Consider the following 23,572-nt stretch of genomic DNA (forward strand, 5'->3'; position numbering starts at 1 on the left):
TTTATACCTTCCCAATCCTAAAACGCCCAAAACATTAGACAAATATCACTGAACCAGATTGATTTTTTTTGCAGAACAGAATGTGTTTGAGGCTGTCTATGCTTTCCTATAATGGCAGATGGCAGGAATAAAGTAGAATCAGCATGTTCCACCCTAACATGACCATTCCTTTGTACTCAATGGAACTAAGTTACTGCCAGAGGTGCCTGTCAGTAGCTTATTCTCCTTTTCTTACTGAGAGAACATGGGAATGAGCATGAGCATGATTATGTACAGTTTGAAGGATCAAGAATAGAGATGAGCGGTGTTCGACTCGAACTGTTCACCAATCTCAAATTCGAGCTGTTTTGGGCGGTGTTCGAGCCGTTCGGCAAACACGAACAATTTGAAAAAAATTCGGCTGTTCGAGGTTATGTTCGATAACTGTTCGTGCACCTAAATCATAACTGGATTTTTTCTCAGTAATGCTGAAAATTAATGTTAATACGCAGTTTGAGTGTACAGCGGGGCGGGGGGAGGGGCAGGGGATGGATCTCTTCAGAAATAATGAAGATCTCCATTTTTTTTTCTCTTTCCCGCATTTACAGTGGGGAGGTGCAATTTGTCAGCCTATCAGCAGCGCACACACGGAGCGAACTGCTTTTTTTCACACAAGCAAGGGCATGTGTCATTGGCAGTGTATATCACATGTCCTTGCCCTATAAGACCCAGCCATTTTCCCCGTCGCCACCATTTTCTCACTGCTGCAGCTGAGTGTTAGACGGCACCGCTGTTGCTGTGTGCGCTATACTTTGTTAATTTCAAGCCAATTTTCGCACAAATCTACAGATAGCTTGGGAGTAGGGAATAGTTGTGATTGCAGTACTTTTAAGGACTAGGTTACATCATTTCCTACGACTTTTATCAGGCCGGTCTGTGCTCTTAAATAGATAGGTTGGGAGTAAAGACTAATTGTAATTGCAGTCCTTTTCAGGGCTAGGTAGTTCCTATCACTTTTTGCCAGGCAGGTCTGTGCCAGTGCTGTGCAAGTTTTTTTCACAGCATTTGACTAAATCTAGTAAAGCAAATCCTTTTTGTCTTCTTGCAGTGTGTGTTAGTCAGTGGAGAAGCCTATCTGTGTTGCAAGCTACACCACCTGTGTATAGAATACAAATTTTTTTACTGCACCTAGTGAAGTAAAACCTTTTGGGCATAGCATCATTCTATTAGTCCATCTATACTAACCTCCACCAGGTTGCAAATTCAATATAATTTTTATCTGCATCTAGCTCTGAAAAAATATTTTGGCTTGTAGCAGTGTGTGGGACTTGTTCTATTAGTCCATCTATAGTAACCTCCACCAGGTTGCAAATTCAATATAATTTTTATCTGTATCTAGCTCTGAAAAAATATTTTGGCTTGTAGCAGTGTGTGTGACTGGTTCTATTAGTCCATCTATACTAACCTCCACCAGGTTGCAAATTCAATATAATTTTTATCTGCATCTAGCTCTGAAAAAATATTTCGGCTTGTGGCAGTTTGTGGGACTTGTTCTATTAGTCCATCTATACTAACCTCCACCAGGTTGAAAATTCAATATAATTTTTTTCTGCATCTAGCTCTGAAAAAATATTTTGGCTTGTAGCAGTGTGTGAGACTTGTTCTATTAGTCCATCTATACTAACCTCCACCAGGTTGCAAATTCAATATAATTTTTATCTGCATCTAGCTCTGAAAAAATATTTGGGCTTCGGCTTGTAGCAGTGTGTGGGACTTGTTTTATTAGTCCATCTATACTAACCTCCACCAGGTTGTAAATTCAATATAATTTTTATCTGCATCTAGCTCTGAAAAAATATTTTGGCTTGTAGCAGTGTGTGTGACTTGTTCTATTAGTCCATCTATACTAACCTCCACCAGGTTGCAAATTCAATATAATTTTTATCTGCATCTAGCTCTGAAAAAATATTTCGGCTTGTAGCAGTGTGTGGGGCTTGTTCTATTAGTCCATCTATACTAACCTCCACCAGGTTGCAAATTCAATATAATTTTTATCTGCATCTAGCTCTGAAAAAATATTTCGGCTTGTAGCAGTGTGTGGGACTTGTTCTATTAGTCCATCTATACTAACCTCCACCAGGTTGCAAATTCAATATGATTTTTATCTGCATCTAGCTCTGAAAAAATATTTCGGCTTGTAGCAGTGTGTGGGACTTGTTCTATTAGTCCATCTATACTAACCTCCACCAGGTTGCAAATTCAATATAATTTTTATCTGCATCTAGCTCTGAAAAAATATTTCAGCTTGTAGCAGTGTGTGGGACTTGTTCTATTAGTCCATCTATACTAACCTCCACCAGGTTGCAAATTCAATATAATTTTTATCTGCATCTAGCTCTGAAAAAATATTTTGGCTTGTAGCAGTGTGTGGGACTTGTTCTATTAGTCCATCTATACTAACCTCCACCAGGTTGCAAATTCAATATAATTTTTATCTGCATCTAGTTCTGAAAAAATATTTCGGCTTCGGCTTGTAGCAGTGTGTGGGACTTGTTCTATTAGTCCATCTATACTAACCTCCACCAGGTTGCAAATTCAATATAATTTTTTTCTGCATCTAGCTCTGAAAAAATATTTCGGCTTGTAGCAGTGTGTGAGACTTGTTCTATTAGTCCATCTATACTAACCTCCACCAGGTTGCAAATTCAATATAATTTTTATCTGCATCTAGCTCTGAAAAAATATTTCAGCTTGTAGCAGTGTGTGGGACTTGTTCTATTAGTCCATCTATAATAACCTCCACCAGGTTGCAAATTCAATATAATTTTTATCTGCATCTAGCTCTGAAAAAATATTTTGGCTTGTAGCAGTGTGTGGGACTTGTTCTATTAGTCCATCTATACTAACCTCCACTAGGTTGCAAATTCAATATAATTTTTATCTGCATCTAGCTCTGAAAAAATATTTCAGCTTGTAGCAGTGTGTGGGACTTGTTCTATTAGTCCATCTATACTAACCTCCACCAGGTTGCAAATTCAATATAATTTTTATCTGCATCTAGCTCTGAAAAAATATTTCGGCTTGTAGCAGTGTGTGGGACTTGTTCTATTAGTCCATCTATACTAACCTCCACCAGGTTGCAAATTCAATATATTTTTTATCTGCATCTAGCTCTGAAAAAATATTTTGGCTTGAAGCAGTGTGTGGGACTTGTTCTATTAGTCCATCTATACTAACCTCCACCAGGTTGCAAATTCAATATAATTTTTATCTGCATCTAGCTCTGAAAAAATATTTCGGCTTCGGCTTGTAGCAGTGTGTGGGACTTGTTCTATTAGTCCATCTATACTAACCTCCACCAGGTTGCAAATTCAATATAATTTTTTTCTGCATCTAGCTCTGAAAAAATATTTCGGCTTGTAGCAGTGTGTGAGACTTGTTCTATTAGTCCATCTATACTAACCTCCACCAGGTTGCAAATTCAATATAATTTTTATCTGCATCTAGCTCTGAAAAAATATTTCGGCTTGTAGCAGTGTGTGGGACTTGTTCTATTAGTCCATCTATACTAACCTCCACCAGGTTGCAAATTCAATATAATTTTTATCTGCATCTAGCTCTGAAAAAATATTTCGGCTTGTAGCAGTGTGTGGGACTTGTTCTATTAGTCCATCTATACTAACCTCCACCAGGTTGCAAATTCAATATAATTTTTATCTGCATCTAGCTCTGAAAAAATATTTCGGCTTGTAGCAGTGTGTGGGACTTGTTCTATTAGTCCATCTATACTAACCTCCACCAGGTTGCAAATTCAATATAATTTTTTTCTGCATCTAGCTCTGAAAAAATATTTGGGCTTGTAGCAGTGTGTATTGCTCATTGTATTAGGCCTTCTATACCAAGCTCCACCGGCTTTGAAATTAATAATAATTTTTAGCTGCATCTAGCCCTGAAAATAATTTTTCTTCCCAATAGTGGTAGCAATAGAAATATGGGGCGCGCGCCTGGCTACCAAAAATATATGCTTCATAACAAAAAACACCAGCCTAGCGCACTGCATTAATAAGATGGCATCATCGTCTCTCCCAGTGCTATGCCTACTACGCCGGCTAGCATTCCTGTGCCTAAAACACAATGTATGGGTCCGCGCTAGCCACGATGCTGAGGGGTCTAAAGCTGCTGCTAACGCTTTATCACAATTCAATTGGCAGATTTTCACAGAGCTCTTCCCCAACTCCCACCCATCGGGCAACAGTTGCCCACCCTACCTATGGGATCTAGTGGCGAATAGTTGATGCCATTAATCAGAGCGTCAGTTGCCCCGTCGACGTGGCAAGCATAAGGTAAGGCATGGGAAGAGTGGACTCGACTAGTAGCAGGCAGACGGGTTGACCAATGTGAACAAGCCAGATCACAAGTCACCATAGAATTTCTCCACCAGCTAATGATGAGGGGCATATCAGGGGCGTCAGCGCAGCGGTGTCTGACCGGAGTAGCATTTCACTTCCAACTACTGAATTGGGGAGATGTGACAAAGATTCATCATCAGACAATCCATAAAAGGGTGGAAAAGGGGTCAGCCAAGTCAGGAGTGTAGACGTCCCGTCCCGTGTCACTAAAACTGATTTCTCACATCATATCCCTAACACCATTAACATGACACTCACAATTTGAAGCAACACTACTGTCTACTGCATTTGCGATCGCCTTCTTCGGGGCGCTATGCATAAGCGAATTAGTCCCTCAATCCAAAATTACCACCAGTGGAGGCTTATTACACCAGGACGTAGTCATAGTCAATAATGCAATACGTCTACGTATACGCCAATCGAAAACGGTTCCAGCGGGCAGGGGCACTTGGGTACTTCTACAACCCACAAACGGTACACTGAGTCGGGTAACAATAGTAAAAACATATATAACCATCAGATCACAAAGTAATTTCTTTCTATCACACATTGATGGAACGCCATTATCAAGATACCAGTTCCAAGCTATATTTAATAAATGCATAACATCGGCAGGGAACCACCCCAAAGATTACGGGACACACTCATTCCGCATAGGCGCGGCCACGGAAGCAGCAAGAGCAGGACTGTCAGAAACGGAAGTTCAGAGGATAGGGAGATGGCGATCCACGTGTTTGGCGAGATACATAAGACCGGACTTGTTATCCTAATGTGGTTTGTTTCTTTTACAGGTGACGCTAAGCCAACAGTGTGGGTGATAGGCCACTCGTATATATATTGGGCAGAAAAAAGGGCGAAAGTCCTCCCAGGCGGGAGGAAATTAGAGTTTCATAACACATATTTAAACTGGAGAGGTATTAGAGGCCTGCTATAGCCACAGGTACTAATGGAGGTAATCAAGGTAGGGAGAGAGGCAAGAGGTCTGGTCATCTTAGTTATACAGGCCGGGGGAAACAACCTAGGTCATCACAAGAGCGCATAACTAATGGCAATAATGAAACTAGACACTGAGCGCTTCAGAGAATTTTTCACAAAACTAACTATAGTATGGTCAGAGATTGTGCCGATAGCGGTATGGCAAGGTGCACGAGACATCGCGGCCATCGAACGGACAAGGCGGTTAATAAATATTCGGATGGCAAAATTTAGAAGAGACAGAGGCGGTGTAGTGATACGACACCGACAACTGGAAGGAGATAAAGCAGGCCTCATACGGCCCGACGGTGTTCACTTAATGGATATTGGACTGGACATATTCCTGTCAGGACTCCAGGACAAAGTGGAACAAGCGTTAAGAGTGATGGGTGGGGGTCAGAGTCCTGCATGCGAGTACGCAGGATCCTCCGTGGCCTGGAAATAGAAAGGACATGTTGGAGAGTTACACATGTTGGCCAACTTGCCGGAGTGGAGACCCAGGCCATGCTGCAACAAGCTGAATTATTTTAGAAATAAAATGCCTTTCTAATGGAATGAGTATAAAGAGTTAATAAAGCTGTGACCGATCCTCACCCATCCAGTTGTAAGAGTTACATTATTGTATTGTCAAGGAAAGGGGGACGGTAGGGGGGCTGAGCGTCTGGGTTTGGTTGGGGGTCCCCACAGTCTGCCTAGGCTAGATGCATTTAAAAATTCTTATTAGATACACAGGCGGTGCAGCTTGCTTCGCAGCTGGGCTACTACGCCCAAAGTATTGCCTAGGCTAGATGCAGTTAAAAATTCTACGCTGACTAGCAGACACTGAAGCTTTGGAGCAGACCTCTGAGTAAACAGCTCTTCAGACTCAACCATCTGTGTTACCCCAAGCCATAGTGTATGTAGTTTCTTACAGTTAAAAGTGGGGGGGGAGCGACCCAACCCACCTGAAATTGACGATGCCAACGTCACGTAAGACACAGCAAGGGGACTCCAAAAAGAGTCTCCATTTTTTCCCAAAATTGTGGCACAGACACTTAACCCTAGAACGCATACCTGGGGCCTCGCAGGCCCGCCCTGTTAATTGTTTTCTATTTTCTGCAAGATTACTTTAGTTAGAATTTTGAAACTCTAGGTATTCTTCATGTATATAGTTGTTTGTCATTTGAGTTTGAGTTATTCCATGTTATTTGCACACGGGCCTAAAAGGTCCCAGGTATGTGAAAGTGTAGATTTTTATGGTCATGCGTTCTAGGGTTAAGTGGCATCAATTGCCCCACAGTTGCTTAAAACGGTTGGTGAGGTGATTTTACCAAATCCTCAAGCTTTTAGTCTCCCTATGATGACACAGGGGTAGAAAAGTCCTTGCGAATCCATGATTTGTTCATCTTTATGAACGTGAGTATGTCTATATTCTCAGTGGACAGCCGCGTGCGCTTATCTGTCAGCACACCACCAGCAGTGCTGAACACACAATCCGAGAGAACGCTGGCTGCAGGGCATGACAAGATCTCCAAGGCATGAGTGGCGAGCTCCGGCCATTTTTCCAGATTGGAATCCCAAAATGAGCAAGGGTCCAGTGACACAGTCATGGCTTCGATGTTCACTTGGAGATACTCCTGTACCATCCTCTCTAGGCGTTGACTATGTGTCAGACTTCTTGTCTCCTGTGGTCTTGCAAAGGATGGTCTAAAAAATTGGTGAAACGATTCCACAAAATTGCTGTTACCAGTAGTGTTGAGCCACCCCCGTAGTGTTCGGGTTCGGTTCGGTTCGTCGAACACCGGGATGTTCGAGGAACTGTTCGTCGAACTGTTCGTCGAACACCTTAGAACACCGTCGAACACCGTTAAAACCAATGGCAGGCAAACAAAAACACATAGAAACACATAGAAAACACCTTCAAAGGTGTCCAAAAGCTGGCAAACTGCTCAGAAGACACTCTCTTTAAAAAAGCCGGCCGGCAAATTCAGCAGCGGCATACACCGGTACCCGACAATTTAGACAAGAAGGAATAGAGCTTCACACATAGATTAGATAGATAGAAACATGTCAGTCACATATATAATAAGTACAGTGACAGTGTTGCTTACTGTACTTGTCATTAAGTGTAAAGGATTTATTTAAAAAAATAATAGTGTTTTCATGCACCGTCTCTTTAAAAAAGCCGGCCGGCAATTCAGCATCTGTACCCGACAATTTAGAACAGAAAGATAGAGCATCACACATAGATTAGATAGATGGAAACATGTCAGTCATATATATATAATAAGTACAGTGATAGTGTTGGTTACTGTACTTGTCATTTAGTGTTAAAATAAAGGATTTATTTAAAAAAAAATTTGCGTGGGGTTCCCCGTAATTTTAGTCTCTAGCGGAGGTTAAGCAGATGGCTGGGGCAGATGTTTGAAGCCTGGGAAGGGGGTAATACCCATGGAGCTTCCCAGGCTACTAATATCAGCCCCCAGCTGAATACCTAGCCTTTACTAGCTATTAAAATGGGGGACCCCCCCAAAAAAATGACGTGGGGTCCCCCTTATTTTAATAGCTAGCAAAGGCTAGGCAGACAGCTGGGGGCTGATATTAATAGCTCAGGAAGGGTGCCATGAATATTGGCCCCCTCCCAGGCTAGAAACACCAGCCGTCAGCCGCCCCAGAAATGGCGCATCCACTATATTTGTGTCCAGCCAGGTACAGCAGGCAGGAACGGGCTGCCCCCAACCACCAGCTGCCTATTTGTACCTGGCCGGACACAACAATATAGGGAAGCCCTTTTTTTTTTAAATTATTTCATGAAATAATTTAAAGAAAATTGACGTGGGGCTTCGCCCTGTTTTTGTGTCCAGCCAGGTACAACTAGGCAGCTGGGGGCTGGAATCCGCAGCGCAGGGAGGCCCAAGCTTTCTGGGCCACCCCCGCTGCAAATTGCAGTCCGCAGCCACCCCGGAAAATGGCGCGTTCATAGAAGCACCATCTTCTGGCGCTGTACCCAACTCATCCAGGGCCCTGATGCGGTGGCTCACTGGGTAATAAAGGGGTTAGGGCCAGCTTGGCATTATCAGCTGGCCCTAAGCCCAAAATTCATGGGGTCACGCCAATATTAGACATAACCACCATGAATTTCTAGTAAAGTATTTAAAAAAAACACAACACCCAGAATAAAGTCCTTTAATTGAAATAAACACACAATTCATTATTGTTCTAAATTAAACCATACTTACCGTCACGCCCATTCCAGCTGAAGCCAACGATCTCCTGAAATAAAAGAAAAATAATAAAGCAACATCATCCTTACCTTTCCATGGTTCCCATGACAGCTTCAGCTCTGCAACATCGAGATGACAGGCTGGACCGCAGCAGAACGCTGCCATCCAGTCTGTCATCCCGCAGACACTGAGAAGCGCAGGCTTGCTTGCGCTCCACAGTGTCTCTCTGTGAGGGCATCCAGATGAGCCGAGTTAATGTCCAATGAACTCGGCTCACCTCATGCACGTCACTGACAGCGTGGGAAAATTCTCATGCACTCAGCGCTTCAGCGTGGGAGAATTCTCACGCTGAAGCGCTGAGTGCAGGAGAATTTTCCCACGCTAACAGTGATGTGCATGAGGTGAGCTGAGTTCATTGGACATGAGCTCACCTCATGCACGTCACTGACAGCGTGGGAGAATTCTCCTGCACTCAGCGCTTCAGCGTGAGAATTTTCCCACGCTGTCAGTGACGTGCATGAGGTGAGCCGAGTTCATTGGACATGAACTTGGCTCATCTGGATACCGTCACAGAGAGACGCTGAGGAGCGCAAGCAAGCCTGCGCTTCTTAGTGTCTGCGGGATGACAGGCTGGATGGCAGCTTTCTGCTGCGGTCCAGCCTGTCATCTCGATGTAGCAGAGCTGAAGCTGTCGTGGGAACCATGGAAAGGTAAGGATTATGTTGCTTTATTATTTTTCTTTTATTGCAGGGGATCGTTGGCTTCAGGTGGAATGGGCGTGATTGTAAGTATGGTTTAATTTAGAACAATAAAGAATTGTGTCTTTATTTCAATTAAAGGACTTTATTCTGGGTGTTTGTGGTTTTTTTTAACTTTGGCTATGGGGTTAGTAATGGGGGTGTCTTATAGACGCCTCTCCATTACTAACCTGGGCTTGATGTCAGCTGGCATTATAAGCTGACATCAACCCCAGCCCTATTACCCCACTGCCACCGCTACAGGGCAGTGGGAAGAGCGAGGCTAAGTGCCAGAATTGGCGCATCCTATGGATGTGCCATTTCTGGGGCGGCTGACGGCTGGTGTTTCTAGCCTGGGAGGGGGCCAATATTCATGGCACCCTTCCTGGGCTATTAATATCAGCCCCCAGCTGTCTGCCTAGCCTTTGCTAGCTATTAAAATAGGGGGGACCCCACGTCAATTTTTTGGGGGGTCCCCCATTTTAATAGCTAGTAAAGGCTAGGCATTCAGCTGGGGGCTGATATTAGTAGCCTGGGAAGCTCCGTGGGTATTACCCCTTCCGAGGCTTCAAACATCTGCCCCAGCTGTCTGCTTAACCTCCGCTAGAGCCTAAAATTATGGGGAACCCCACGCCAATTTTTTTTTAAATAAATCCTTTATTTTAACACTAAATGACAAGTACAGTAATCAACAATGTCACTGTACTTCATATATATGTGACTGACATGTTTCTATCTATCTAATCTATGTGTGATTCTCTATTCCTTCCATTCTAAATTGTCGGGTACCGCTGCTGAATTGCCGGCCGGCTTTTTTAAAGAGACGGTGAATGAAAACACTAATATTTTTTTTAATAAATCCTTTACACTAAATGGCAAGTACAGTAATTAACACTGTCACTGTACTTCTTATATATGTGACTGACATTTTTCTATCTATCTAATCTATGTGTGATGCTCTATTCTTTCGGTTCTAAATTGTCGGGTACCGGTGTATGCCGCTGCTGAATTGCCGGCTTTTCATGTTTCACTGTGAGCACAGTTCCCATCGATTTGGGCAATCACTTTAATGCCACAACCACCATGGCTGTGGCATTACAGTGAGTGGCAGACAATCCCTGCATGATTGGTGCTCTAAATAGCGCCAGACATGCAGGACACGCTTTTGGTGCACGAACAGTTATCGAACATAACCTCGAACAGCCAAATTTTTTGAAAATCATTCGGGTTCGTCGAACAACTCGAACACCGCCCAAAACAGCTCGAATTTGAGATTGGCGAACAGTTCTAGTCGAACACCGCTCATCTCTAGTTACCAGCAGATACTGTGTTACTGTTACGGTTTGAGTGATGAAGACTCGACAGTCCCACGGTTGGCAAGTTACAACTGTGAGATTCACTACGTGCACCACTGGTGTTTTGTGGAAAAGCACATGTAAGATTCTACAACAGCGTCTGCAGATACTCCTGCATGCCTGAATCCCTTTCTATGGCAGGAATTATTTCGGCAAATTTATTTTTGTACCGGGGATCTAAGAGTGTGGCAACCCAGTAGTCAGGATTACTTCGAATTCTGACAATCCAAGGGTCATGTTGCAGGTAGTGCAGCAAGAAGGCACTCATGTGTCTTGCGCATCCAGGAGGACCAAGTCCTTGTTGTGTTGGTAGCGAGGTAAGAATCATGCTTCCTTCCTCTGCCCTCTCCCCCCAACCTCGCACAACAGAAATGTGATCAAGGTCTCCCTCATCTGATGAGTCTTACATGCCCATCGCCAGTTCGTCCTCCACTTCTTCCTCGGCTCCTGCACCTTCCTCAACAGTTTGGCTGCTACCATGCGCCCTGGTTAATCCCTCTCCCCCACCCTCCCATGCCTGCTGCCTTGGTTCTGCCGACCGTCTGGACCTTGGAGATGTTATCCCTTCCGCATACGACTCCTCCTCTACTTCCTCCACCTCCTCTTGTCCCACCACCTGACTCTGAATTCTGTTTAATGTGTGCTCCAGCATGTAAATCACCGGAATAGTCATGCTGATAATGGCATCGTCGTCAGCACTAAACATCTTCGTCGCCATTTCAAAACTGTGCAGAAGGGTGTGTGGCGCCCCTGAGGGTTCAGTCGCCACAGAGTTACTGCATCTCACCCAGAGGTGTGGTATCTCACCCTCAGGTAAGGAAAGAGTATGGCTCGGGACCCTAACACCTGCATCCAACACATACCCGCAGTGGGGGTAGGGCGAGATTGCTCCTAAGGGAGAGCACAGTCCCAGGTCCCTAGCTGGCGGGAGGGTCCTATGTAGTGGGTGCTTAGGGGAGCAGCTTAGGGGAGCACATGACAGGGAGAGTATAAATAGGAAGCCATCTTAGAAAGAGCAAGCCAGTCAGAGGAGGAGAAGTGACAGGAGCAGAGGCTCTGCATGAGCTCTGCTCCGGAGGCGGGCCTAGCCTGGGAGGCCCAGGACTGAAGGAGAGAAGAGAGGAGTGGGAGCAGGAAGGCTCCAGAAACTGAAGGGACCCTAGGGGTACGGGCCGCGCAGAAGGCCACCCGTACACCCGCTGTTACCAGGAGGTAGAGGAGTCAGGCCAGATAAGGGGAACCGGTCCCTCAACTAGTGGAGAAACAGCAAGGCTCAACTAGAAACCGGAGGCTGCAGCATTTCATGTACTGCAGGCCAAAGTCCACACCAGTATCACTAAGAAGGTAGCCACATAGGACCCAGGGGACGGAACACACGTCGCCCACCAAGGCCCGAGGATACCGGATAGAAGTGTCACTGGGTGTGAGGTGCAGGGAGAAGGCCAGAGAAAGGACACACAGAAGGGGGTCCTGCTAAGTACTCCGGAGCTATTTGGGGGTGGACTGAGCCCCTCACTGATTACGCACAGCACGACGGGGGAGATTGCTCTGGTACCTGTAATCTGGACTGCAACAACTGTGAGTAAAGATCTTGGGACTGCATCACACGGACCCTGTGTTCATTACTGACTCCCTGCACTACAACCACCATCATCCACCCACACTGCCCTGAAGCTACACTCTTCCTGTGGGGAGTAATAATACCATTGCTGCAAAACCACCAGCTTCAGAGGACTGTTCCGCAGCAGCGGCCCCTTTGTCCGCACTCCACAGGTGGCATAGTCGGACATTATAAAACCCATATATACAAATTACCCTTGGATTGACCGCCCTGGGTCTCTTTATATCTTTAAAAATGTAACTCCAGTATGTTAAGGTTAGGGCGAACAACACGGACCAAAGGTGATGGTGCAGCGGAGTTGCTCTTGATGGATGACTCAAGATTCAGCAAGGATAAGGACAGGATGACAGCATGGTATGAAGGATGGCAGACAAACAAGAAGAGTAGATAGCAGTGATGAAATAGAGCCAGGTGTGTGAATACACATGGGAACAGTAGTAGTGTAGGAAACTATCATTTCCATCAGGGATGCAGATAATTACAGGAATGCAGTTTATTATATTCCAGCAAAGCCATCTTTAAAAACAGGTATAACAATAAAAGTAAATTCGGTCTAGTTTCATCCAACAAGAAATGGTTAACTGCTTGATAGCAGTGTAGTTGTACTGCAGACTCACTTAAAGAGATGTGTTACCTTGATTTCAGTGGCCAGGTATGAACAACACTAAGAAGAATTATGAGTTGATAACTTTTTTTGGTAAAAGTGTGGACAACACCTTGTAAGCTGAACTGAGCTTCAAAGTAATGGTGGTTGAATTCATTAAAGTCAGGAGTAACAGAGGAAACAATAGCTACCTGACTGGTGCTGAGCTAAATGAAGTAGTAGCAGATTCCTGTCAAACTTGGGGCAACTGTGGATAATGCTACTTAAAGGAAACCTGTCATCAGGATTTTGCTAAGTAAACTACAGGCATTGTCAGGTTGACGCTGTTACACTGATTAAAATGATACCTGGGTTAAAGAAATCAGACTTGTGGTTGTTGCTTAATCTGTGTTTGCATATGTTCATTCCTTTAAGTGATGTCTGAACGTTTATTCAGATGGGTTTCTGGGTGGACCCATCTGATAAAGACGTCATGTGCATTTACCCTAATAGTGGAAAAAAATAGTGGAAAGCTGCCAGTTAGTGATCTGGATGAGGTTATACAGGCAGGGCAGCCATCAGGGCATTACAACCCTTACTGGTGTATCGGACACAGTGGGCAGAAGCAAAGAGGGGAGCCCGGACTGGGTGAGACACACTAGCAGGGTGTCTCAAGCAGTCTGGGCACCCCCTTTTTTGCATATGCTCACCAGGCTGCAGGGGCATGGCTGGGGGTGGATTGGGTCTGTTCAGTATTCAACTGAACGTGTGTCCTCATATGCACGTTCAGTTGAAATATATTGCCGCGCAGGAAGCCATCGGCCAATAGTTAACAGCCACGAGACAATCAGAGGCATATAAAGAAGGTAGAGGACACCACTGGACGAAGGTCAGGTAAAAAGAAACTTCTTTTTTTTTTAGAATTTTCTTACACTGAAAAGCCGCAATATGGGGAACAGCTATATATGGGGGTCAGAAAAGAGACACATGGGGGCCAGGAATGAGACAGGTGGGGGCCATAAATGAGACATGTGGGGGGCAGAAATGAGACAAGTGGGGGCCAGGAATGAGACATGTGAGGGACAGGAATGAGAGACGTGGGGGCCAGGAATGAGACGCGTGGGGGCCTTGAATGAGACACGTGGGGACCAGGAAAGAGACACATGGGGCCCGGAACGAGACAGGATGTGGGACATTATTAAAGGAAGGGGTCAGGATGTGGTACGGAAGGGGCTAATTAAGGGATATTATTACTGCTCTGATGTATTTTATTTTTGAGGATACTGTTTTCTTGTTACTGTGCAGGGCATCACTATGTAGCTTTTTTCTTCATCTGGCGTAGTGTAGAAGTTTGGGAAAAAGTGGGGAATGTGCTCTGGAAGCGGTGCTCTAGATAACTGTGTCTTATTTTCTGCAGAGACGAGTTCTGGCTGGAAGAAGTGATAGCTGTCTGCGGCGGATGAAGAAGAAAAGTGAAGATGAAGGACTTCAACTAGAGACATCACTGGTAAGTCAGTGTGTTACCTGTACACTGACAATATACACTGTATACTATGTACAGAGCTCCTGTGTATAATAATAATCTTTATTTCTATAGCGCCAACATATTCAGCTGCACTTTACATTTTAATAATGGCACTTATGGTAATATTAGTATTGTGTTTTTTTATGAATAATCTGTATTGTAGTATTCAATCACTATGTGGTGGTAATATGTGGTCTGGTCATGGTGGGTGTGGTGGTATTTGTCCCTTGTATGTGGTATTATTCGGTCACTATGTGGTGGTATTATGTGGTCTGGTCATGGCATAACGGTATTTGTCCCTTGTACGTGGTATTATTGGATATTTTAAAAAATGTATGTGACACATTAGCTTAAATAAAAATATACCTATAAAGAGTATTGTATATTTTAAGAAATGTTTAATAGGTTAGAGTAGAGTAGGGCCCTGCCAAAAGAGTCTACTTTGTCATGGTAGCAGGCTTAAAAAATCTTTTGGCCAAAACAAAAGCTAATGGCTTTGTATGTGATATGGTGTTCTATGGGAACTAATGTGATTGGTGAGGACATGGTACAGAAGTGGAGTTTTTCCAAGAGTTTGCGGTGGGACTGCAGAAGGTTCAAGGGGTGGATGCGCAACTGGGATGGAGGTGCAGCTGGGGTGGAGCCTGGGTGGAGTCTCAAGGGGACCCGACAATTTTCGAAGTATGGGGCACTGAAATTCCTGGTGGCAGCTATGTAAACTGGGCTCAGCATTCTGACCAATGCTAAATGTCCACCAGAAAAAACAGTGATTGTATCAAAATGGCAGCATGTAGACCAGCAAGTGACATCACTGGAATCAGGGTCTCATCACCTACATTATGCTGCTCTCAAAAATACATATCTCAAACCTGGTGACAGATTACCTTTAAAATAGATCTATCACAAGAAGACCCTTGCCCATCTAATGCGAACTAAATGTCAGGTTCATTAAAGAAGTATTCCACTACAATGTATAATGCGCCCATCGATTTAAACCTTTTAAATAAGTATTTTTGTAAATACCTTATGTTGCCATATATGTGTTAGAACCCTCCTGTTTGTTTTTTCCATCTTGTGTTTGGCGGTCACATGACCATCTGCCTTTATATTCCAGCTCCGCCTTTTTGGCTGTGCTGGACTTCAGTGTTGTTTGACTGTTTTGCTAGCCAGTTTCTTCTGTGCCTATCTCTGTCAGTTCGCTTGGTCCTTTGGGACCTCTAATACCTTTTTGTCAGTTTATCTTTTTGTGTTCTGCAACAACTTTCTCTGTTCAGGAGGTGTCCCATTTTTGTTCCAGTCCTTAGTTCTTTTAGGGACCCCTTCCCTTTATTCTATAGGTCTTCGTTCAGACTAGCCTAGGACTAAGGCGGGTCCGTTCACTAGGAACAGGCAGCCCGCTACATCGTAGGGATTCAGCTTAGTTTTACTGTAGGGAAAGCTTACCCCTTCTTTCCTTAGTAGTTGTTGCAGATCATAACAATATGCCAGTGAACGGCACTATCTCTGCTCACTCAGTCCACATCATGTGACCCCGGCTGCAGCCGCCGCTGACATCCACTGATGTCACGTCAACTTCTGGGCTTCCTTGAATCACCAAGGCGTGACTCAGTCGCACGCACCCCCCCTGATTGACTGTGCTGTGAGCAGTGTTTCAGCGCACATCACAGCCCAGTATCCTGCGCACTTTCTCTCTCTCCGCTGCTTTCGTTGGCCACAAGCGCGTGCTGGATACTGGGCTGTGATGTGCAGTGAAACACCGCCCACAGCCCAATCAAGAGCAATGAACAAATTATACATTGCAGTGGACCACCTCTTTAAACACTATGTAAAGTGCTTGCTGGGATGTTTCCAGTCTCCTTCCCTCCTTTAAAAAATATTTATTTATGTTTTCCGGAGAAATTATGTTAAGGTGGTGCGCTTCATCCATATTCAGTTTCATCTCCTCCTTTCTGCTCCCAGCACTGATTGACAGACAAGACATTCCTGAATTTTGGAAAAATCTACAGTATTCTGCCATAGATACAATGTACACACATGCAGAGTTACCATTAGTGAACTTGGTTCTTGCAGGAGATGGTGTTATAAATTGTTATCACACACTGATTGTGCTGCTGGAAGACAGGCTCTTACTATAGTGCAATGCAGATCTAACAGGAGCAAGAAAGAGGACAATGAAAAGACCTTGTCAATCAAGCTGAGTGGGTGGAGATAGAGATTATAGCCTGAATACATAAAATCTTACAATGTATAGCTAGACTCTGATCTAAGTGTTCAGAAACAATGAGAGAGATGTCACCATACTAATCATGGGTAGGTGATTTCATAATGTATAGAGATTAGAGATGAGTGGATCTGACAAAATTTGAATTTGCCCAATCACATCGATTTTCTTGGAAAATTTGATTCACAGAGAAGTTATTCTCCCTTATTATGCCTTGGGGATCTCTCCAGAACCCAGAACATAATAAACATAAGATGTAAAAAATAAAAACACTTATAATCACCTTAATGCTCTTCTCCTCGGTCTCTCCGCTCCTCACTCTCACCAGACTAGTCATTGGCGCATGTTCTTCTCACAGCCGCCAAGCGCTGACTCGCCTGCTTACTCGCTGCGTTTTTTTCATCTGTGATAGCGCACATAAGGTTATGACGGGTGCTGTGACTATCTTATCAGAGCCATTTAGCGCTCGGTGTAGAAGATAAGAAGATATATGGAGGACTGGATTTACAGTTTAAGATTTATTTGACTGTTTTTTTTTCCTGACAGTATTATATACAACATATTTAATTACTGTATATCCGATGTCAATCTATTGTATGTAAGTATCATTAATTAAAGAAAATGCTAATGTGCCTGTTGTAAAAATAATTGTACTTATATTTCTGCGTTTAGATTATGTCAAGCATACGGACGGTACACCATCCAATTAAGAGATCAGAGAAAAGGAGCGCAAAAGAGATTCTTCTATCAAACTCACTCAACACAGTTACCTATCCACTTGGTTTAGAATCCATTATCAAGGACAATATTAAAAGTAATCCAATATTGAAGGACAGTGGCGTGAGTGGAAGTCTAGACTGGATCATTCATGCCACAATTCCACGTATTGTCATCATCCCTACCTCAGAAAGTAGCATCTCTGAAGGACAGGAGGAGGTTGACAAAGACCTTGATGAAGGAAATGTAAAAGACTTGGATGATGATTTCTTCAACTTTAATATTGATACAAGTTTATTGGATTTTGAAGGACTGTCATCAACTGCTGACCTTTTTGAAGTGGTTGAAAAGTTTTTGTCATAAAAGTTGAAATATAGATTTCACAGTGGGTCTAAATAGTTCATATGTAATAGGAGAAACACACAGCATAAAAATATTCTTGGTAGAACGGCACAGAATTTAGTGTTCAGGTAAAGACTGGATTGAGGTATAAGATTAGAGTATATCTCATCCACATGATTTTGCTGGAGAAATGAGAAAATCCTTTACAATTTTTGATAGTGTTGATGTGACTGTAAAACAATGTATCTGTATCTGACAGTTTGGCATTACATCTTTAGAGAAATATAAGACAGCAATATCCATCTTTTCAAAGCATCTATGCCTGCCTAAGGTTGGTCATCAAAATCTTAGTTATTTTCAGGAACTAAAAATTCTCCTATCAATGCATCATTATGTTCCAAACTTCATACGAGAAAAAACACTGGATTTCATGAATTTTTACTTGCATTTCAAACAGTGACCTTATGCATTAATAATTAGCTTGTGTGCAAATACTAAATGATTATTTGCCACGGATGTTTATCAAGCAACCAATAGGTTGGATATATACTGTATTTCACTGCGCAACAAATTTTTAACAAATCTCTTTCTTTCATTTGCACTAAACTAATACTTCCAAGTATATATTTATGACTAAAAAGCAGATTTTGCATAAAAAATTGCATCACAAAGTAAAGCAAAGTTTATACAGGTTTTAAACTGGAATTATACAAGTGCACAAAAAGTAGCCTTAAGGCTGTGTGCCCACGATGCGGATTTAATGCATTTCCACGGCGGCATTTCTGCCGCGGAAACGCATTAAAATCACTTGTTAAGAGGTCTGGGATGTATCCCAATGATAATCCACATGTGCTGTGCACATGCAGAAATTTCTGCTGCGGATTATCATTGCGAAAAAATCCGCAGCACAGCCAATTTGAAATTGCGCCCATTGACTTGCATTGAACCGCATAATATCCGCATGTATACATATATACATGGGGATGTTATGCGGTTCAATGCGCGGAGGTACCCGGGTTGGGAGAAGAGGAGGCTCTCATCCGACGCGGGTACCATCGTACCTGCAAGTAAAAAGAGAATTATAAAGTAAAAAATAAAAAAAATATTTATACACACCTCTCCGGTGGCCCCCGGTCTCCTCCTGGCTGCATCCTCACTCCTCGGCGTCCCGCGGTGTACTGGCAGGACCTGCGGTGACATCATTTAGTCAGCTGATGGTCACGCGACCATCACCTGATCGCTGACGTCAGCGGCCGCAGGTCCTGCCAGTAGACCACGGGACGCCGAGGAGAGAGGACGCAGCCGGGAGGAGACGGGGGCCGTAGGAGAGGTAAATATAAGGTTTTTTTATTTCTTTTTACTTTTTAATTCTTTTTTTTTACTTTAGATGCAGCATTTGATAGTAGAAATTTCCTTTAAGTTGGTCACACAATATAAATCCATGCCAGTTGCATGGATTTATATTGTGTGACCAACTTGTCAAGCCCTTTTCCAACTGATGCTCAAAATTGCTTGGAAAAACGCTTGAAAAAAACACATGCATAAACGTATGTAAAAACACTGAAAAAACACATGTAAACACATGCGTTTTTTCTGCCAAGGAGATGCAGAAATGCTCAGGAAATTTCTGCTTCAAATCTGCATCCTGGGCACATAGCCTAAAGATTTGTTTTAGAGAACTCATTTGTACATACTCTGTTAGGGAATTGTGAGTTAATAGATAGAGTTCTTTTACTCTTTAAAGAGAGACATGAAATTACTAGTGGCTGCAGAGCAAAAAACATTTTGTTTTTTATTTCGCCTCTTCGTTGTGGAGATATTAGCAATCAAAATATTTGGCCCTTAATGAGTTAATTTTCATTGTATCCAAGTGGATATTATCAGAGAGTTTTCACTGGGGGCGTGTACTTCTTTCCTCCGTATGATGCTGACGAATCATAAGCAGGCAGCAATATACAGGAAAAAGAAGAGCATGTCCCACAATATCTTAGAGCAGGTTTTTGAGTGTGTGAGATGTGATGAAACATCTCGGATCTCCTGAACTAACCTCCTACATGAGTCAGTGTATGGGAAGGGGCATTGCCAGTGAGTTTAGCTGTGTCACATTATAAACACTTCTATCAGCTCTCTTCCTTTCATATAATACCACAAACATTGAGCATATATGTCCAATTGGAAATCCAGAGACACACTTACTACATACTCAAGACCAGCAATTAACTAGTGCCAAAAAGTCTCATAAAAAGTATATCCTTATTTAAATATATATTTTAAAAATAAATTTGATATATGCAATAACGCAGAAAATCCTATAGACCACTACATTGCTTAGTACATAAAGGTAATAAAAAATAGGTACATGATTCAAATATCCCAACACATCCAAAAGGTTTATCCCTGGACTTCATATGAGGACAATGTTTGTTCAATAAAAACAGACATAAGTGTGATTACATCTCACACACTGAGAATCCTGCACAAGCTATGGTGGGGGCATGCTGCCTGCTTATGATTGGTCAGCATCATACAGGGAGAAGAAGTACACACCTCTAGTGAAAACTATCTGATAACAAGCATTTGGACTTAAAAAAAGTTAACTCCTTAGGTGTCAAATAATTTGATTGATAATATCGCCCAACGATGTGAAAGGTGTGAAAGGTCCTTTTTAACTCTTAGGAAAAGTAGAGAATAGGTGTCCTGTCCTCATTCTACAGGAAGCCTATTCTAAAGGCCAATGTGAAATGCTTAAAGGGTTATTACCATCACTGCATTTCATGGTCGAGAAAGGGACAACTGCTTTTAAGTCACAACCACCAGATTAAGGGTTATAAAAACAGTTAAGTCAGCTGCGCTATAACGTTTAAGTAACTGAAATGAATGGGAGTTATGGAAAAAGTGAAGCACAGCTACTCTGTTTCTGCAACTTGGGAATTAAGCCAAAAATGTAGCTCTAATTGCTGTGATATTTTCATAGCTCCCATTCATTTTTTTGGGTAGTTAGGCAAACAGTGGTATAGGCCTTTAATCACCTTATTATCTAGGGATTGTTCTGGGAAACAGTGATTATTAAAAGCATAGTATTTTTGTGTACTTTTTAAGAAATTACATAATTCAATGCTGATTCATCTCTAAATATTTTTATAGAAGTCATAGTATATTCTTTGTGTTGCAAAACCAAAATATTCAAATGATAAGCACACTTCAAAGTGATTGTCTCATAAAGACATCTTCTCTGATATTAAAGTTGACAATCTGTTGTGGGTCTGTCATATACACACTTTCTAACACATAACATGAGTTTAACTCTATGGGACTAATCTATTTCTGCTAGAGATGGGCACATTTATTCTTGTGAAACTGAATTCTCAAATTTTATAAAAATCTGTACTGTAGTCTCTGGCTGTCATTTTGCTGAACCGTAGAGGGCCAGAAAAGGGTTAAAAAAAACTAATACCTAATCGCTCACCTGTCTGGCCAACTCTGCTGCTCGCCCTTCCAGATAGGCCCTTGGCATATCTTATTGCCAATGCTGTGCCCTACATCTTTACACCAGAATCTCCAGTTACGACCAGACCCTGGGCGACTTTGTGCGTGCGCCGGGTCATCATGGGCCTAATCGTGGCCAAAAGTTCCGGTCTACAGGGTGTGTCATAAGGTCATAATGCACATAGTCACATGACAACATTGTTGCAACTTTACGATGCGTACTCTAGGCCTGGGCTTCCAGCTGTGACTAAGTCCTGCCCTGAAGATGCACTGAGCAGAGGAGAGGTGTAAGGTGAGGGGAGAGGTGATTAATATTTTTTTAAAATTTTTTAAAAATCTTATGTTTGTTATACTCTAGGAACTCTCCACAGAAACGTTGCTTCCTAGCAGTCAAAGGGTTAATATACTCTCATACAGGGGGTTGCTGGCCATTTTTGGCTTTGGGGGGCAAGCCCAAAGCACTGACCCATGAGTGCCATGGCCCATCTTTAGGCTTGTGTCTCAGGGTTAGAAGTCAATAAAAAATGGTTTACTTATTGTTAATGGATGCACAATTTCAGCAAAATGATGCAGCCACTGACAAAATGCAAGCAATTTGCACCCAATTTGCAGCTGTGCACCAGTTTATAAGTCAAATGTTGTCTTTAAAAGTTGCTAGTAAAGAAATAAAGAGGAAGGGCCTTGAATATTATTTAGTTTATTAATCTTTAATTCACAGAGGTCTGTTAATGGTAACATTCTGTCTTCTTTAAATTATACCATTGGGTTACAGGACAATGGCAACCAGAACACAACAAACTGCAATATTAATTCCAGGCAAATTCAAAGGGTTTATTCTTCTGCAGAAGAAAAATAACTTGTTACTAACAAAATACACTAACAGCAAAAGTGGACATAAACAGAAGAGAGCACAGAATTGTGCAAGAACAATTCATAGGACCTTTGCATTCCAATAGCTCATCATATTGCACAACTCTACGTGCTTTGGAGGTGGAAGTGGGCCACTTACCTCTTGGCTCCACAGTCTTCCTGCACAGATTGCACCAATGGTATGTCCGCCCGTCAAACTCCAGAAAGTCCTGACATATTTTTTCTTGATTCTCAATAGCTAAACGGAATCTGTCAGCAGGATTCCCCCCCATACTATTTATATGTGCATGTAGCTCTTTCAAAGGCAACTCCAGCAATACCGTTACATCACTTTGCTGGGATAGTGAAATGCTGCATGTTTCGAGGCAAAGATGCATGGGATAGAAATAGGAAAATGTGGCTAAAATGCAATGTGAAATACTGCTGACAGATTCCCTTTTCAGAGGTTCTCTAGTAGAGATGAGCGTTGTTCTACTCGAACTGTTCGCCAATCTCAAATTCGAGCTGTTTTGGGCGGTGTTCGAGCCGTTCGGCGAACACGAACAATTTGAGAAAAATTCGGCTGTTCGAGGTTATGTTCGATAACTGTTCGTGCACCAAAATCATAACTGGATTTTTTCTCAGTAATGATGAAAATTAATGTTAATACGCAGTTTGAGTGTACAGCGAGGTGGGGGGAGGGGCAGGGGATGGATCTCTGCAGGAACAATGAAGATCTCCATTTTTTTTTCTCTTTCCCGCATTTGCAGTGGGGAGGTGCAATCTGTCAGCCTATCAGCAGCGCACACACGGAGCGAAGTGCTTTTTTTCACACAAGCAAGGGCATGTGTCATTGGCAGTGTATGTCACATGTCCTTGCCCTATAAGACCAAGCCATTTTCCCCGTCGCCACCATTTTCTCACTGCTGCAGCTGCGTGTTAGACGGCACCGCTGTTGCTGTGTGCGCTATACCTTGTTAATTTCAAGCCAATTTTCGCACAAATATACAGATAGCTTGGGAGTAGGGAATAGTTGTGATTGCAGTCCTTTTAAGGACTAGGTTACAGCATTTCCTACGACTTTTATCAGGCAGGTCTGTGCTCTTAAATAGATAGGTTGTGGGAGTAAAGACTAATTGTAATTGGAGTCCTTTTCAGGACTAGGTTACATCAGTTCCTATCAGCTTTTGCCAGGCAGGTCTGTGCCAGTGCTGTGCAAGTTTTTTTCACAGCATTTGGCTGAATCTAGCAAAGCTAATCCTTTTTGGCCTATTGCATAGTGTGTTAGTCAGTGGAGTAGCCTATCTGTGTTGCAAGATATACCACCTGTGTATAGAATACCAATTTTTTTACTGCACCTAGTGAAGTAAAATCTTTTGGGCATAGCATCATTCTATTAGTCCACCTATACTGACCTCCATCAGGTTGCAAACTGAATATATTTTTTTCTGCATCTACCTCTGAAAAAATATTGGGCTTCTAGCTGTGTGTGGGACTTGTTGTATTAGTCCATCTATACTGACCTCCATCAGGTTGCAAACTGAATATAATTTTTTTCTGCATCTAGCTC

At 42.8% G+C, this 23,572-nt stretch overlaps 1 protein-coding gene across 3 annotated transcripts in view; it reads left to right on the forward strand.

Moving 5' to 3' along the window:
• Positions 1-18,916, forward strand: part of LOC141153439 (melanopsin-B-like) — a 343,613-nt gene extending 324,697 nt beyond the window's left edge. For 2 of the 3 annotated variants that reach the window (XM_073638237.1, XM_073638245.1), the window contains one exon: positions 17,281-18,916. In XM_073638237.1, the coding sequence (XP_073494338.1) occupies positions 17,281-17,688 (408 nt within the window). In that variant the 3' untranslated portion in view covers positions 17,689-18,916. Of the gene's footprint in view, positions 1-14,279; positions 14,370-17,280 lie in introns of all 3 variants that reach the window. The other variant, XM_073638228.1, reaches the window with a different exon arrangement.
• Positions 18,917-23,572: the final 4,656 nt, after the last annotated feature.

Source organism: Phyllobates terribilis, unplaced genomic scaffold (genome assembly GCF_046119375.1).
Source record: "Phyllobates terribilis strain yellow unplaced genomic scaffold, ASM4611937v1 Scaffold_1__5_contigs__length_1240528914, whole genome shotgun sequence".
NCBI lineage: Eukaryota > Metazoa > Chordata > Amphibia > Anura > Dendrobatidae > Phyllobates > Phyllobates terribilis.